The sequence below is a fragment of the Podarcis gaigeae genome (assembly GCF_964106915.1).
Source record: "Podarcis gaigeae genome assembly, chromosome: 2".
Taxonomy (NCBI): domain Eukaryota; kingdom Metazoa; phylum Chordata; class Lepidosauria; order Squamata; family Lacertidae; genus Podarcis; species Podarcis gaigeae.
Genome location: NC_139679.1, coordinates 119,602,042 through 119,618,836, shown reverse-complemented (window position 1 = coordinate 119,618,836; position 16,795 = coordinate 119,602,042). Strand labels below are relative to the sequence as shown.

The following is a 16,795-nucleotide window of genomic DNA, read 5'->3' as shown; positions in this document are numbered from 1 at the left end:
TTCCAGAGAGTAAGCTTGGGAACACAAGATCTCCAGGTTGGGCTTCTGTTCCAATGGGGCTCCTCTTCCGGAAACGACGTCGCAACCAGCTGCTTTTTTAAAAATTCCCGCTTCCGGATCTCTCTTTTTCCCCACGGACACAGCTGCTTCTGGATCCTCTCGCTGGAAGATCTTAGGTGAGTTCAGGAGAGGGGATTTTTTTTTTGTATGCTCTTCCAGAGAAAAGCAGAAATTGGAGGAGTGAGGGTTGTGTATCTCTTCTGTAATAAAGCCAAAGACGTAAATCTGCATATTTTGTAAATGTATATAATTGTATTACATATATTTTGGGAGACTCCGTGCAACAACGGTGGCATGAGGGTCTTCTAACAGGGGATTCAAGTCCAAACCTATTTTTATTGCTTTTGCGCCAAAAGGGTGGATTCTAAAGCAAAGGGCGCACCTCGCAGAAGAATCCTGATCTCACTTGCAGGTTTCATTAGCCAGGCGTTTTGGTGTCCCAACTTTTCCTAGCTTTTTTGGGCACGCGCACCGATTCCCCGGAAATTTCAACCACGTTGCAAAAAGCGAGGCAGAGATTTAAAGCCTCGGCGACTGGAGAAAACACGTGCGCTTGAAAGCTCCCATTGGGGAATAAATTCCCAGAGGCAAGTTCCTTTAACCAAAGGCGCGCGCGCGCGTTGCAGGAGAAAATTGGGCATCGACACAGTCAAACGACCGTGCAAGGCGCCTCGCTGCTTTTATTTTAGAAGAAGCCCTGGTCGGAAAAGTAGATCCCACTCTCCGTTGCGGATTCGGGTGCAAAATCCTTGCGTGGAGTTTTTTTTTTTTTTTAATCCCTCTTCCTCACTTTTGCAGCGTGGTTGAAATGGCTGGAGAGGAGCAGGAGTTTAATAAATGTGGGTCCAAAGTGCCCCCTCACAAAACATTTGACAATTTTCTCAGCTTGGCTTAGGGGGAGTGCCCCCTCCGCCTTTGGCTTGGGAACCAGATTCCCAAATAGTTTAAGGCACAGTTGCCCATTGAAAACTGCTGGGGAATCTCCAGGAAACCGGAGAAGAGCATTGCAATCGCCTTTGACTGTGACTGCAGACAAATCTTTGTCACCACAAAGGTGGTGGCAGCGATGGCGATTGTCTATAATCAAAGGGGATTGCGACACACCTCAACGGTTTGCAGGAGCAAGGCCCTTTCTCAATTACAACACCATCCCACTGCTTTGATTAGGTTTGAAACCCTCACTTTTCCTGCATTTTCTGTTTCCAGAAGCGCCGTGTTTATTCCAAATGTGGAATCCTAAACAGTGGTTGCAGAGCAGGGCTCTCACAAGTGTTTGCAATTCCCGAACCCCAGCATGGGGGCATCCCAAGGGCAAGGCAAAAATAAAAAATGGCTCCACCTACACCCTATATTAAAAGCGTATGGATTGCCCCAAAGAATCCTGGGAGCTGTAGTTCACGGGTCCAAGGACTGTAGCTCTGAGGGGTAAACTAGGAAGGTAGTAAGCTGTCTCATATTGAGTCAAAGCATTGGTCCATGTAGGCTCAGTGTTGTCTGGAAGGCTTTGTCTATAAAGTTTCAGGTGGAGAGCCTTCTGCATGCAAAGCAGATACTCTGCGGCTGAGGTACAGCCCTTCCTCATGCAATTCCCAGGATCCTTTGGGGGAAGCCCATGTGCTTTAATTGGCTGGTGTGGGTGTGACCTATCTCTCCTCTCCCGAGGAAAGAAGCAGCTGGGGTTGGGCATGAATAGAAGTGTGTAAAACTATGCACAGGAACCCACGGCCCTTGAGATGTTTCAGGACTCTCCAACTCCCATCAGCCCCAGCCAATGAAGCTGGATGATAAAGTGTAAGACGGGCTTTGGCAGGGCCACAGGTTCCCCACATCTGGTGTAGACTTAAATGGATCTCTCCACTTGCCCGCATTTTGTTATAATAATAATAATTTATTATTTATACCCAGCCCATCTGGCTGAGTTTCCCCAGCCACTCTGGGTGGCTTCCAATCAAGCGTTAAAAACAATACAGCATTAAATATTAAAAACTTCCCTAAACAGGGCTGCCTTCAGATGTCTTTTAAAGAGAAGATAGCTGCTTATTTCCTTCACATCTGCTGGGAGGGCATTCCACAGGGCGGGCGCCACTACCGAGAAGGCCCTCAGCGTTGGATCTCACTGTCTGGGCTGAACGATGGGGGTGGAGACGTTACAATGCAGTTCAGGTTTCATCTCAGACTGAAGATTTCCCCCACTCTTTTGATCCATCCATCTTATGGATTTTATAATACTTATAAGGGGGTTTTAATTCTTTATTTACTTGCCTTTCATTTATATCCCATCTTGGTCCCCAAGGCACTCAAGGTGGCAGCCCCCAATTAATTCTCACAACAACCCTGTGAGGTGGATTAGGCTGCCAGGCAGTCCCTGACCCAACAGGTCACCCAATCATGGCCAGGTGGGGATTTGAACCCTGGTCTCCAATGACTGCAAGAGTTGGAAGGGCCCTCAAAAGGAACTCTGAGGAAAGATACAACCTTTGTGGCTTTTTAGGTGAGAAAAGGGGCACGGGTGGAGAGACAGATGGGGGCAGATGAGGGAAGAGACCTCTCATAGGATTGGTACAGTTGCAAGGGACACCGAGGATCATCTAGTCCAACCCCTTGCAGTGCAGGAATCCTGCCCACAGCCGTCCTTGGGTGGGTTAAAAGCCAAACCCACTGACCCATTGCACCACCCGGGACTGGGGCCCAGTTGGTTTAAACAAGCTTCTCTGACCATTGCTTGCCCTTGGTTTTAATTACTTTTTGAAAATGGTTTCAGGGGCTGGGGGGGGGGGGGAGGTGATGGCCTCCAACTTGGTCCCTGTTGAAAATTGGAAGTTGGGCCTTTGGCCTGATCCTGCTTGGTTCTTCTTATGTCCCTAAGCTGCTAGTCATCATGGCTTTCTTCTGTTCAGAGGCAGCCTTGCCACCGAACGCCAATTGCTTGGAATCTCAAGAGGGGAGAGAATTGCTTTCGCCCTCAGTTCCTGCAACTGGTTGTCATCCCCCCCCCCCAGGCTAGAAGTCTCTTTTGGAGCCAAGCAGTTTCTATGTTAGTAAATAATGCTATGAACATTATTATTATTATTATTATTATTATTATTATTATTATTATGTAATTCAACAAAACATATTATAATGAGATAAAAATCCAAGGTCTTTGTTCAGACCAGGTCTCTCCATGGTTTTAAGTTTGGTGATAAGTTGCAATTCAGCAGCTTCTCTTTCTTATCTCATTATACATGACAAAGCCATTTTTCACCTTCTCACCCCTTGCTTTTTCCTGTAAGACCTATTGCAGTCGTTAAGAGTCGTCAACAGGCTCATCACAGCTATCTGCCAATCACCCATTCCCACCACCCTTCTGAGTAATACCCCTCCCCACCTTCTCACTATATAGAAGGGTCTGGAAACTTCTGTTTCAGTGTATCTGAAGAAGTGTGCATGCACACGAAAGCTCATACCAAGAACTAACTTAGTTGGTCTTTAAGGTGCTACTGGAAGGAATTTTTTTGTTTTGACTATGGCAGACCAACACGGCTACCTATCTGTTCCAGTCTCTGGTTTCTCTATAAATGCTATTCTATGCATGTTACAGAATTGTATAAATCCTTAATTCATCTAACTAATTATTATCAATGAAAAGTTTGTGAGTCTTTATTCAACACCTGCCAAAGAGTCCAGTTCACTTTGTTGTGTTTTTAGGTACTGTGTAAAAGGTTCCCATTCCTCTTTAAAGTCACAGTTATCCTTGTCCCATAGTTTATATGTCAATTTAATGGTACAAACATTATTGAACAGGGCTCTCCATTCACTATATAACGAGCTGTCCTAAGCTGAGCAAATAGAAAGTGTCCTTTCATATTGTACCACAGTGTGATACGTTGGCTTGACAGCCACAGACAGAAAGTCTTTACAGAGAGTGGTGAACCTGCTAGATGACATTGCAAGGGATCAGTGCCTTAGGAGAGTGAGAAAAATTCTCTGGGATGATTCACACCCCGACCAGCACCTCTTTAATCTTCTACCCTCAGGCAGGAGGTATAGAAGTATAATCAGCCATACCAACAGGCTAAAAAACAGCTTCTATCCGTGGGCTGTTAGGCTGCTGAACGGAAAATAATATAGTGTAACTGACGTTCAGGGTTGGTGTGTTGTGCAACAAGCACACAGAGTGCAATGAGACTGAGTGTTTGTGGGTGGGGAGGAGGGAGGCTCAGTTAATTTCATTGTACACTGGTTGTACATTGACAATAAAGGTATTATTATTATGTTATTATGTCCTGCTATCCAGTCTTGATCCCTTGCATTTCTTTTCGTTTCCCATAGTGCTGCACTGTTTGTCTGAGGCAACCCATGGCGGATCAAAACCCCGGATTTTCCCACCCTGGGATGTGGCCAAATATGACCCGTGATATCATCCAGGTGCCATCGGACAATAAGACTTCTTACTGTGGGGGTGGAGAGCTAGATGGGGTTCGGCCCTAATGCTCTGCCTTAAAACATCTCTTCTTCACTGTTGCAGGTGTTACGGGAGGCGCGTGTGAGTTCCTTGAGTGATACCATGCGAAGTCCCTCAGCGTTTTCCAAAGATTGCTTACCCAGAAAAGTAAGCCCAGTTCAAAGCCCCCTGTTGTCTTCAAGAAAAGACTTGATTTATAAACAAACAAACAAAATGAGATAAACACATATACAGTGGTATCTCGGGTTACAAACGCTTTGGGTTACAAATGCTTCGGGTTACAGACTCCACTAACCCGGAAGTAGTACCTCGGGTTAAGAACTTTACCTCAGGATGAGAACAGAAATCATGTGGCGGCGGCAGCGGGAGGCCCCATTAGCTAAAGTGGTACCTCAGGTTAAGAACGGACCTTCAGAACAAATTAAGTACATAACCAGAGGTACCACTGTATAAACTATACAAGCCAGTATCTCTCTGATTTGTTGTTATTATATAACTCGTTTCCAGAGACATTAGCTCTGATTCCTGCATTGCAGGGGGTTGGACTAGATCAGTGTTTCCCAACCTTGTGCCTCCAGATGTTTTTGGCCTACAACTCCCATCATCCCTAGCTAGCAAGACCAGTGGTCAGGGATGATGGGAGTTGTAGGCCAAAAACATCTGGAGGCACAAGGTTGGGAAACACTGGACTAGATGACCGTGGGGTCCCTTCCAACTCTGCAGTTCTACGATTCTCTGAAAATTGACAGAACAGTAGTAGGCCTTGTTGCAGTGCCTGTTGTATATGAAATGAAATGCATTGAGGAAATTATTCTCCTTGGAGTTGTAGCAAGCAGGCATTCCCACCATATTTGATGGGAAGAAGATGAAACCTGGCGATTTTCTTGTGACCCTCCCCATTTTCGGCAGAATTTGCTCTTCTTAAAGGCTCGTAAGCAGAGGAGGCTTTTCCTTTTTATATTTTCCCCCTCCCTTCCTCCACATGCCTCTCAAAAAAGCATTTTTATCAGGGCTTCGGAACTCAGTTCCGGCACTTCTCAGGTGGGCACTGTTGCCCTTCTACGAGAACGAGGGAGGTTTTTGTGGTGAGTTCCAGCACCTTTTTCTAGGAAAAAAGCGCTGTTTTTTATCAATCCCCTGCAATTTCTCCTCCTCTTCTCCTTTCCTACAAAACTCCCCTTTTCTTTCATCCCTTCTTCCTAGTCCATTCCCTTCTTCCTCTGGTAACTGCTGTCATCTCTTAGCCTCCTCCTCTCTATTCCCCGTTTGATGCTGTTCTATAATATCGCCCTTTCCCCTCACTTTTTAGCTTCCAGCCCAGCCGAAGACGGGACTTAAGCGGTTTCATCCGGAGGAGGCCCAAGGGGAAGCCGAAGAAGAGGAGCAAGACAACAGCTCAGAAGCTGCGGAGAGTGACGGTCTTGCTAGCTGGTCCCCTGGGTTGGGCCGAGGCCTGATGCCTCCCACAAAATCAATCAAACTCCTTCCGGGACAAGGCCCCTTTGCGCAAGAGGAAAGCCACCGACAGATTCTGGGGGGTGAAGGCATGGAGTGGGACTGGGAGACATTTATAAGTAGCTGCCAAGAAAGGCCGCAGAATGGTTATGAGGGAGGAAAGGAAACCGACAGAGGGACAAAGACGGGAGAAGGGGTGGTGTCCGGCATCCAAACCCATGGAATTTTTTCCCTGGGGGAGGTGACGGTTTGCCGCAGCAGGCCTGTACAGAAAGAGTCCCTGCCCTTGTCAGAGGAAGAGGAAGGGGACCAGGCTGGATTTTGGTGCAGACCATCTTGGCGTCAGTCCCGGGTCCCGGCCTTTTGGCGGTTTCCACCCTGGGGCCAGAGAGCTGGGGCAGTGCTGGACTTATCACAGCACAATCCCCAAAGAGCTTCAGGGGGCCTGGACTTAACACAACACAGATTGGGGGGCCAGGGGGCCCTGGGTTCATTGCAGCGCAAATCCGAGGGCCAGGTAGGTGAGAGGGCCATGGACATATCGCGGCCCAGACCCCAGGACCCAATAGCTGGAGAAGCTCCTGCCTTTCCAGAATGCAGAACCCAGGACCAACTCCTTGGAGGTCCTCTTGACTTATCAAGGCCCAGACCCCAGGACCCAATAGCTGGAGAAGCTCCTGCCTTTCTAGAGTACAGAGCCCAGGGCCAACTCCTTGGAGGTCCTCTTGACTTATCAAAGCCCAGATCCCAGGACCCAATAGCTGGAGAAACTCCTGCCTTTCCAGAGTACAGACCCCAGGGCCAACTCCTTGGAGGTCCTCTTGACTTATCAAGGCCCAGATCCCAGGACCAGATAAATGGAGGCACACCTGACTTACAACAGGCAGCCTGGAATCTGTGCGTGTCCTTTGTAGGGTGCCATATACAAAGATGGTGCTATGTACTGCTGCCGCTACTGCTTATGCTGCAACTTCTACATCATCATCGCCGTATTTAAGATGTCCTCCGCATCTGCTACTGCCAGGCAGTCCCGATGTAGCAACATGATTTTCAGCCTTTATATTTGGGGGGTAGGGAGCGTGTTGCATTGTTGAAGCCCTGGTTTTAGAGGAGGAATGGTGGGTTAGCATATTTTATTTTAAAAAAAAAACTTTTATCAACCTCACCTGCCTAAGCTAACCTCTAAATAACCAGAACTCTTTCAGTGGGGGGAATATATGTATTTTTCCTCTGAAGAAGTCCAGTAATCGGTACGAAGGTCAAGGAGTGGTTTAACTTAAATGGCCTGCAATCAAGATATAGCTTGTCTCTCTTCTGCTGCTTGTTCCTTGTACATTTCATAGGTTCTAGAAGATTATGTGAATGATATATTCGTACAAAGTTTAAAAGGCAAGGCCTGTGAGATGTCCTAGTTGTTTTTAAAAGGTGGTTATGAATAAACTTTATCCTAATAAACAGGCGGATTCATCAGTCCAGTTTATTTTATTTTTTTTAAATTATTTGATTTTTCAAATTACACTTTTATCATTCCGGTTTACAATCCTCAGCATGCTGCAAGGCAATTTTCCCTGAACTGACTCAAGCCTTTACAACAGTTGGTTGTGGTTTGTCTAGGGTACCGCCTTCATCCACACTTCATCTTCCTTAAATTGTTTGTTCTCCTCTCGTAAATTACTTTCTTCCACTGCTTCCTTAACTTCACTGCCATCCAAAGAACTTAATGCTTTAGACCAGGCCCTTTTGTGATGAATAAGATTCATCATATTCCGATATCATGGCTCAGAACACTCATAATAATAATTTTATTATTTATACCCCACCCATCTGGCTGGGTCTCCCCAGGCACTCTGGGCAGCTTCCAGCAAAATATTAAAATACAATAGTTGGTCAAACATTAAAAGCCTCCCAATACAGGGCTGCCTTCAGATGTCTTCTAAAAGTTGTGAGGTTCTTCATCTCCTTGAAATCTGTTGGGAGGGTGATCCACAGGGCTGGTGCCACTACCAAGAAGGCCCTCTGCCTGGTTCCCTGTAACTTCACTTCCTGCAGTGAGATAATTACCACACAGCATAAATTAGGCAAAGCACCTGGGTTGCTACATTCAGTTTTCTAGTAATTCCTGTAGGGCAATGGTTCCCTAGTACTCAAGTATTGCAAACCCCCCGTTTTTCGAAAGACAAGTCAAGGACCCCCCCCACACACACACTTTTCAAAATCTTAATATCTACAGTAGTTTTTGTTATGTGAATGGTGCCATGGGCCTCCTGGCTGGGTTATGCAAACCACCAACTGCTGCAAGGAGAGAACTGCTGCTTCAGGCTTGCATGGATCAAAAGCCTCTGGTGGGGAGAATTTGGTCATTTGTGGCACTGAGGACGCGGGTGGCGCTGTGGGTTAAACCACAGAGCCTAGGACTTGCCGATCAAAAGGTCAACGGTTCAAATCCCCGCGACGGGGTGAGCTCCCGTTGCTTGGTCTCTGCTCCTGCCAACCTAGCAGTTCGAAAGCATATCAAAGTGCAAATAGATGAATAGGTACCGCTCCGGCGGGAAGGTAAACGGCGTTTCCGTGCACTGCTCTGCTTTGCCAGAAGCGGCTTAGTCATGCTGGCCACATGACCCGGAAGCTGTGCCCCGGCTCCCTCGGCCAGTAAAGCGAGATGAGTGCCGCAACCCCAGAGTCGGCCATGACTGGACCTAATGGTCAAGGGTCCCTTTACCTTTAAGGTGTTGTTCCTCTTTGGAGCACTATGTGAACACCATTTTTACAGCAAACAGACACACCAAAAACCATAGATGCTGTAGTCTGTTATGGGTGCCAAGAGTGGTTAGAGACCCCTATCCCCCCTGGGAGAACTGAGGAGACTGTGTGGTGTAGTGCTTAGAGAGTGAGCCTCGGAGCTGGGAGACCCAAGAATTCAAAGTCCCACTCAGCCATGAAACTCGCCCCATGACCTTGAGCAAGTTCATCACCCTATTAAGCTGCAACAAAGTTTAAGCTGTCATGAAGTTTAGATGGAGTCCTACCCATGACCATATTCCCCATGTATCTTTCATAGCATCATAGTTGGAAGGGGCACCCCCAAGGGTCATCTAGTCCAACCCCCTGCAATGCAGATGGACATTCAAACTCTGCTTTAAAAACTCCAAGGAAGGACTATTTAAATCACCATGAAATGACAAAGTAGTTCAAGGGTGCTGAGAACTGTTAGGAACTCCCCCACCCAATTATGGAATGGTTTAGCAGGTGAGGGACGCAGGTGGCGCTGTGGGTTAAAGCCTCAGTGCCTAGGACTTGCCGATCGAAAGGTCGGCAGTTCGAATCCCTGCGGCAGGGTGCGCTCCCGCTGCTCGGTCCCAGCGCCTGCCAACCTAGCAGTTCGAAAGCACCTCCGGGTGCAAGTAGATAAATAGGGACCGCTTACCAGCGGGAAGGTAAACGGCGTTTCCGTGTGCGGCTCTGGCTCGCCAGATGCAGCTTTGTCACGCTGGCCACGTGACCCGGAAGTGTCTCCGGACAGCGCTGGCCCCAGGCCTCTTAAGTGAGATGGGCGCACAACCCCAGAGTCTGTCAAGACTGGCCCGTACGGGCAGGGGTACCTTTACCTTTACCTTTACTTAGCAGTCTGAGATGAAAAAGACGTTGAAATATACATTTTAAAAAAAAAACCCAGAAGTATTTTTACTTGGTATTATAGGTGAGGATATTAATAGGCAAGATGTTAAATTGTTTTTATATGCAACAACAGCGGCAAGAGTATTGTTAGCCCAGAAATGGAAGCAAGAAGAAATTCCGACAAAAGAAGAAGCAGACAAAATTAATGGACTAAGCAGAATTAGATAAAATGACAGGAAGGATTCGAAACCTGCAGGACCAGAGATTCATAGAAGGTTGGAAGAAATATACGAACTTTTTGAAGAGGAACTGTAAAAAACAAATTACGCTAGTAGGGCTGCAAGAAGTTTTGTAAGGAGAAATATATGAAACATTGCCAAGTAGAGAAAGAATAGAGACATAGCTGTCAACTTTTCCCTTTTCTTGTGAGGAATCCTATTCGGAATAATAATAATAATAATAATTTTTATTTATACCCCGCCCTCCCCAGCCAAGGCTGGGCTCAGAGCGGCTTACAAGCAATAATAAAAACAAGTTGAATGATTACAACTTAAAAACAAAATTAAAATACAACATTAAAATATTGAAACATTAAAATGTAGCCTCATCGCAGGAAGAGAAGGAAAAGAAAAAAGAAAGGGAGGGAATCAAATTGATTCCAAGCCAAAGGCCAGGCGGAACAACTCTGTCTTACAGGCCCTGCGGAAAGAAATCAGATCCTACAGGGCCCTGGTCTCATGAGGCAGAGCGTTCCACCAGGCCGGGGCCAGTGTTGAAAAGGCCCTGGCTCTGGTTGAAGCTAATAAAGGAATTTCCCTTTTAAAAAAAGGAAAATGTTGACAACTATGAATAGAGATATTAGTTATGAGATTTAAATGTAATAGTGGAAAGAAGAAATGTATATTAAGTGAAAAGATTGGAAAAAATTCCGATGTGATTGATGGAAGTAAAAAAAATGGTATATGATACAAAAGTATGGTTAATTATTGTTGAAAAAAATATGTTGAAAAACTAATAAAATTATATATATATATATATATATATATATATACGAATGGTTTAGCAGACGGTGATGATTAATTGCATTTATATAATGGCCAATACCTGCAGGTTTAATAGATAATTAAACCTGCAGGTATTGGCCATTATATAAATGCAATTAATATCATTGCATTATATAAATGCAATTAATCATCACCATCATCTCTCTCCTGAGAATTGTAGTTCTGTGAGGGGAATACAGTTCTCTTTAAAGCTACACACCTGCTCTGCCTTCAATGTTTGAGGCACTCCCAGCAAGGGAACGACTCGCAGCTGGCCCCACTCAAAATGAGCCAAGGCCCAGCTGTGTAGAAGAAGTCCTCTCATACCTGTTTCCTTTACGAGGGTTTCATCTGCAGCCAGGGGCTTGGAAGAGGTAAGTAGGCATGATGGCTAGGCTTACACACACACACACACACACACACACACACACACACACACACACAAACATATATATATATATAATTCTTATTGATTTTAACATATAAATTATAAAATGTACCACAAAACTTATCACTTATACAATCTTTTTAGACTTCCATCAGCACCTCTGATGATCCACCGTTTTAACCACTTCTTATGCATTTCTTAACTTTTTGCATTTTTGCAATAGTTCCAATAATACTCACAAAACTTCTTGCAAACCTACAAACGTCGTCTGATCTTCACAAATACTTTTCAAATAGTCCGTAAATTTACTCCAGTCTTCCGTGAATTTCTGGTCCCGACGGTTCCGAATCCTTCCTGTTAGTTTTTCTAGTTCTGCATAGTCCATTAACTTCATCCTCCATTCTTCAATTGTCGGTAATTCTTCTTGCTTTCATTTTTGGGCCAATAATATTCTTGCTGCTGTTATTGCATATAAAAAGAGCTTACATTCCTTTCTATTTATATCACTCCCAACAATGCCCTGTAAAAATGCTTCTGGTTTCTTTAAAAACGTGTATTTCAACATTTTTTTCATCTCATTTTATATCATCTCCCAGAAACTTTTCACCCTTTTACATTCCCACCACATGTGATAAAATGTTCCCTCTTTTTCTTTACATTTCCAGCACTTATTACTAACTTTATACATTTTTGCTAACTTAACGGGTGTAATATACCATCTTCACATCATTTTCATCACATTTTCCAGCTAGGCTTACTTTATGAACCTTCTGAGAAAAATACAAAACATTAAACAAAGCCTCAAAGACTTGCAAACTACCCAGCCTAAAATGAACTTATAATGTCTGGTTTCAATAGATTTTTTTCAAATGCTTCACTCAGTCTATTAGATAAGTTCATGAAGATACCAACCAAAGGTAAGTTCGGTGATATTCACAATACCAAGAGATGCTAGTAGAGTTGTAGAGACAGGGTGCCGGCGTTTTGCTCCAGTTTCTCCCTGGCAGTCCAAGTAATCAAAAGGCCGCTGTTTGCCCCAGATGGGGCCCTTTAACTGGGGCTTGCAGGTAGCCCACTCCCAAATAGTTTTCCAGGCTTCTTCAGTGGTCTAGTCTCAAAGTCTTGATATGTATATTGATAGTCAATCTTATAGAGAATGTTCTTTCTTGGCTTAAACGTAAGAGACTGATTTGCTGCTCAGTCCCCAAGCTGGTCGGGCAGAGCCCACGGCTCCCTGCAGAATAAAGGAAGGAGTCCGGCCACCAACCGGAGCAAATAGCTGTAAACCAAAGTTTATTGCGCAACAGGTTCAAAGAGGAATTTTGAACCCTGAGGATGGGGTGACAAGGACTTTTAGAACTATCCTACCATATCCCAGAATACAGTTCGTATGGCATCATTGCTACATCACTGACATGTCACAAAAGGGGAGGGGTAGACAGGGGTTACACTAGTTTAACCTTGGCAAACATGTCCAGACAAGTCCTTGGTACAAGATTAGCATAAGCAGACATGTCTGGGCAAGACCCAGGTATAAGATTAGCATAGGCAAACACCTCTGAAGTCCCACCACCCAAAGTACAATAGAACTTCCTTTGCATGTCTGGACCCCTTGGCAAGTCTGGTGATGAGCTCTGGCTTCCCTTAGAGAACAATGAGCCCAGCAATTGTCACCTCTAGGCATTTCCTGGAGTGTATACATGTCTTCAAGCTTGGGGAGGTGGCAGGGGAAAGAGTCCTTTTTCCAAGGGCAATATGGCGTTGGAATGGAGGAACTTGGCAAAGGTGTTGATTTTATATGATTCATAAAGCTAGGTATATTCCCTGAGCTGTCAAGTCGAAAGGATACATTCAGGCATAATATCTGTAATTGTTTACAACTTTAAAGATGTGCCCCCGCCCCCAGTTTCCATAACAAGCTGGTTCTAGGTTCTTCTTACTATCTTCTTGTCCATAGACTCAACTCATCAGCCTAGATCACTGGCATTCCTTCTCATCTTGTACACTGCAACAGTATTTTTTGTAAAGAGGGTCATGGAAGAAGACAAACCCTCAAGTCCTTCATCTGGAGTGGGATTGGACAGGATGGAAGAATTCCCCCCAGGTGAGGCCCTTTCCGTGTGTTCTTGTGGGTCACAGAGCTGCTGAGGGATCAGGGCTGTGATATCTTCCTATCCTGTAGGTGGCCACTTGTGCCCAAAGGGCCAACCTCATTTTATGTTGCCTTTTTCTGCTCCTGAAATTCCCCTTACTTCCAATCCATCACTGTTCCTTCTGTCCTGTTAGAATTCTGGCTTAATTTTCCTGGCTATTTAATATGTGTTTTCCCTGTTGATGGTTAGGACTGAAAGAAAAGTAAACTCGTTGCAACATGCTTTTCACTCATGGAGGAGGGAAGTTGAGAAGAAGTATAAGGAAACACTTTACACATTTGTATTTGCACCTTCTTCAGGTTAGCATCCAACTTGCCAGCTCTCTCTAAAATAAAATTTCACTCTTATTTCCAGCAGGTGATGTGCTGGAGTGGAAGACTGAAGGAGAAGGAATGGAGGTTGAAGTAGAAGGAGAGATCTTGCATGATCAGGATGGATCAAGGGAGAAATTGGGAAATGAGAGGGCTCAGGGTGTATCTGATCTGAAAGGAATCTTCATTGAACGAGAAGATCCAGACAAGGGGAGTCATAGTGCTCACCTGAGAATCTGTGGGGAAGGGAAGCAATTTCAAAGCTCAAAACTTGGAAAAAGTGGCAGTCACAGCAGAGAGACTTCTGAATTGCCGTCACTCAGGACAAACGAGAAACAATATAAATGCTCGGAGTGTGGGAAGGGTTTCTATCGGATTGCAAGCCTAAGCTTACACAAGACCTTTCACGTGCCCTACAAATGCGATGAATGCGGAAAGTGCTTCCATCACAAATCAAACCTGGGATTGCACGAAAAAGTTCACCAGGCAATGAGGTCCACGGACTGCGGGAAGAAACCTCACAGAACCCCAGACAACTCGCGACAAAACCAAAGAATGTAAATGTTTGTTGTGTGCAAGAATAGCAGGTCTCCAGCTAGGCCTTGAGCTGTGTGGACCATTCCATGCAATGGAGAGACCCTGCCAATGTCTAAACTGTGATGAAAGCTTTGAGGCTGAATCAAAGTTTCATGATCGTGAGAATACCCACAGGAGGAGAACCACATAAGCCACATGGAAGGTGGTGAGGCTCCAAGAACGTGGTGGACCTTGAAGGATCTAACACCGACCAAAGGAGATCTGTTGTTGTTTAGCTTAGGAAGGTGATTGCATGAAGGACGTGGGAAAGCGTTTCACTGACTGCTTGATGCAGAGCTCACTGTCCTCTTTCAGTTGCATAGCTTTAATTGCTTAGTTCTGAGTGACCGATTTGTGAAAATTGTCTTTGGAAGAAGCTAGATAGCTGGGGACAGCCATCTTCCCCCTCCCTGGGAGGAGACACCAGGATGTTCCTGTCACAAAATAAGCATCTAAATCAAGTGTGGGGGAACCGCTAGCCCTTCAGAGTTGCTGAACTACAACTGCCACCACCCCTGGCCCGTGGCTCATGCTTGCTGAGGCTGATGGGAGTTGTAGTTCAGCAATGTCCGGAGCACCTAATGTTCTGTGCACCTGATCTAAATGCTCAGATAATCATGAAGAGTCTTTTGATGACAGTTTTGGACATCGGAGTACAACGCTCATCTTCTCTAATCATTGGTAAAGCTAGCTGGGGCTGATGGGAGTTGGAGTCATCAGCACCTGGAAGGGGGGAGGGCGAAGGTTGTCCTGGATTGAAATCTATTGGCTTCTCCTTAATAATAGGCTGTTCCTGCTTTTTTGATGGTGGTTGTGTTGCTAATAAAGCTTAGTGTGTGTGCCTTTTTCTGTTTTCTGCTCTCTGTTTGCCCCCTTAAGCAGTAAGGAACGTGCTCCTTTTGAATGCAAGGGGCTCATTCCTTCTTCTTCTAAATAAATTTATTTATTTGGTTTTCAAATTAAAATTTTACAATCACAAACATAAAGACAAGATTCCAGAGAATCCCCTGGACTTCCCTCCTCCCCTTTGCGGGTCCTATTGTTAATCATTTCCTCCTGCATCTTTTATAATCATCCAAATCTTTTACATCTCCATTATATCCAAAATTCACCGTTAAAATCAACACACTTGGCTCCATGGGAAGCTGCCTTACCCTGAACCAGACTGTTGGCTACAGTATTGTCTACACTGACTGGCATCAGCTTTCCTGGGTTCCAGATTATTCTAGATCTGACTCTCATTCTGGAACTGGTTTTTTTTGTTCTTGTTGGCACCTTTCTCGGAGTAAAAGCAGGGAGAATATCCTTGCGTGCACCCTCCCCCTCTGTTTGGATGGCTGAGGTGGAAAGGGAAGATGCATTTTCGCTTTATTAAGACTTCCAGCAGAAAGAGAGCTAAGCTAGGACTACCAAAATATTATATGGTTTGCACACCATCTCAGGGGTGGCACATCCCATTTTGCCACCTGAGGCAAAAATGGAAAGTTCTGCCCAGCCGCCATCAGCAGAGAAATGGCACCAGCATTGGCACCGATCTCATAAACTCGGCATGATAATACAGTGGTGCCCCGCAAGACGAATGCCTCGCAAAACGAAAAACGCGCAAGACGAAAGGGTTTTTCGGTTTTTGCGTCGCTTCGCAAGACGAATTTCCCTATGGGCTTGCTTCGCAAGACGAAAACATCTTGCGAGTTTGTTCGCTTTTATTATTATTATTATTATTATTAATATATTATTAAATTTTTTCAAAAGAAAAATAAAAGATTACAATAGAACAATAAACATCAAAACCCCAACAGACACCAACATTCAAACAACAAAAAGAAGAATCAAAACTCCGCCAAAAAACAGAAAAAAATAAAAATATTACAAACCTAAAAAAAAATTAACATAAAAAGGGAAAAAGAGCTCTCTTCAAATTCATATCCTTCATAACCTTATTTTCTTGACTTCCACCCGCCCTCCTTTCTTGTATTCCACTTTAAAATTAATTTAGCAAGTTCATTCATATTTAATTTTATCCTTTAAAAGTTCCTTCACATATTGTATTATTCAAATTTTCATCCAAAATCTATGCCTTCTTTCATACTCTTATTTATCTTATTCACTAGAACCCCTTCGTTTGTTCGCTTTTTTCCTAAAGCCACTTGAAGAGGCGCAGTTGCGACGGACCGTGCTTCACAAGACGAAAAACATCGCAAGACGAAAAGACTCGCGGAACAAATTATTTTCGTCTTGCGAGGCACCACTGTACATGATTTTGGTAGGATTTCACTGGAAATCAGCACCAATGCCATTGCCCCTTCTCCAGCAGCAGCAGAGAAGATAGGGCAGATGGAATACCCATGGGACACTGAATCAGGGGCTTCTGCTACCTAATGGCTGGGCCGGCCCTGCACACCTGTTGTGAGATTCAAGGGGTCCCAGGTGCTAACCCTGGTCCAGTTTCCTTATAATGAAGGTCAGCAGAGACTGGTGTCTTTAGGATATATGGTTTTACTGACACATATGTACAACCTGAGCATACCATGGAGATTGCATGTCATGAATCCATGGGGCAAGACCTACCTGGGATGAGCTGCTGTGCTCATCAGGCCTGACCCTCAAGTCTGTGCAGATCCTGTTCTTGCTAATAAAGAGTTGGCTCCAACTTGCACAGTGTGACTTGCTTACTCCTGACAGCACACAACATTAACGCCCCAAGAGATCTTGCTTCTCCGTTAGTCACAGTTTTGAATCTAGCACAGATC

General features: G+C 44.8%; 2 protein-coding genes across 2 annotated transcripts; both read left to right on the top strand.

The window, feature by feature from the left end:
• The first annotated feature begins 65 nt into the window (after window positions 1–65).
• Window positions 66–7,381, top strand: LOC310837764 (uncharacterized protein). Its single transcript, XM_083724840.1, has 4 exons — window positions 66–176; window positions 4,372–4,467; window positions 4,568–4,651; window positions 5,814–7,381. The coding sequence occupies exons 2-4, from the start codon at window positions 4,399–4,401 to the stop codon at window positions 6,954–6,956; spliced, it is 1,296 nt and encodes a 431-aa protein (XP_083580966.1). The 5' UTR covers window positions 66–176; window positions 4,372–4,398; the 3' UTR covers window positions 6,957–7,381.
• Window positions 7,382–10,938: 3,557 nt separating this feature from the next.
• Window positions 10,939–14,433, top strand: LOC310835524 (uncharacterized protein). The gene is made up of 3 exons (XM_083720196.1): window positions 10,939–10,991; window positions 12,963–13,109; window positions 13,513–14,433. Exons 2-3 carry the CDS (start codon window positions 13,040–13,042, stop codon window positions 14,028–14,030), a joined length of 588 nt encoding a protein of 195 aa, XP_083576322.1. The 5' UTR covers window positions 10,939–10,991; window positions 12,963–13,039; the 3' UTR covers window positions 14,031–14,433.
• Window positions 14,434–16,795: the final 2,362 nt, after the last annotated feature.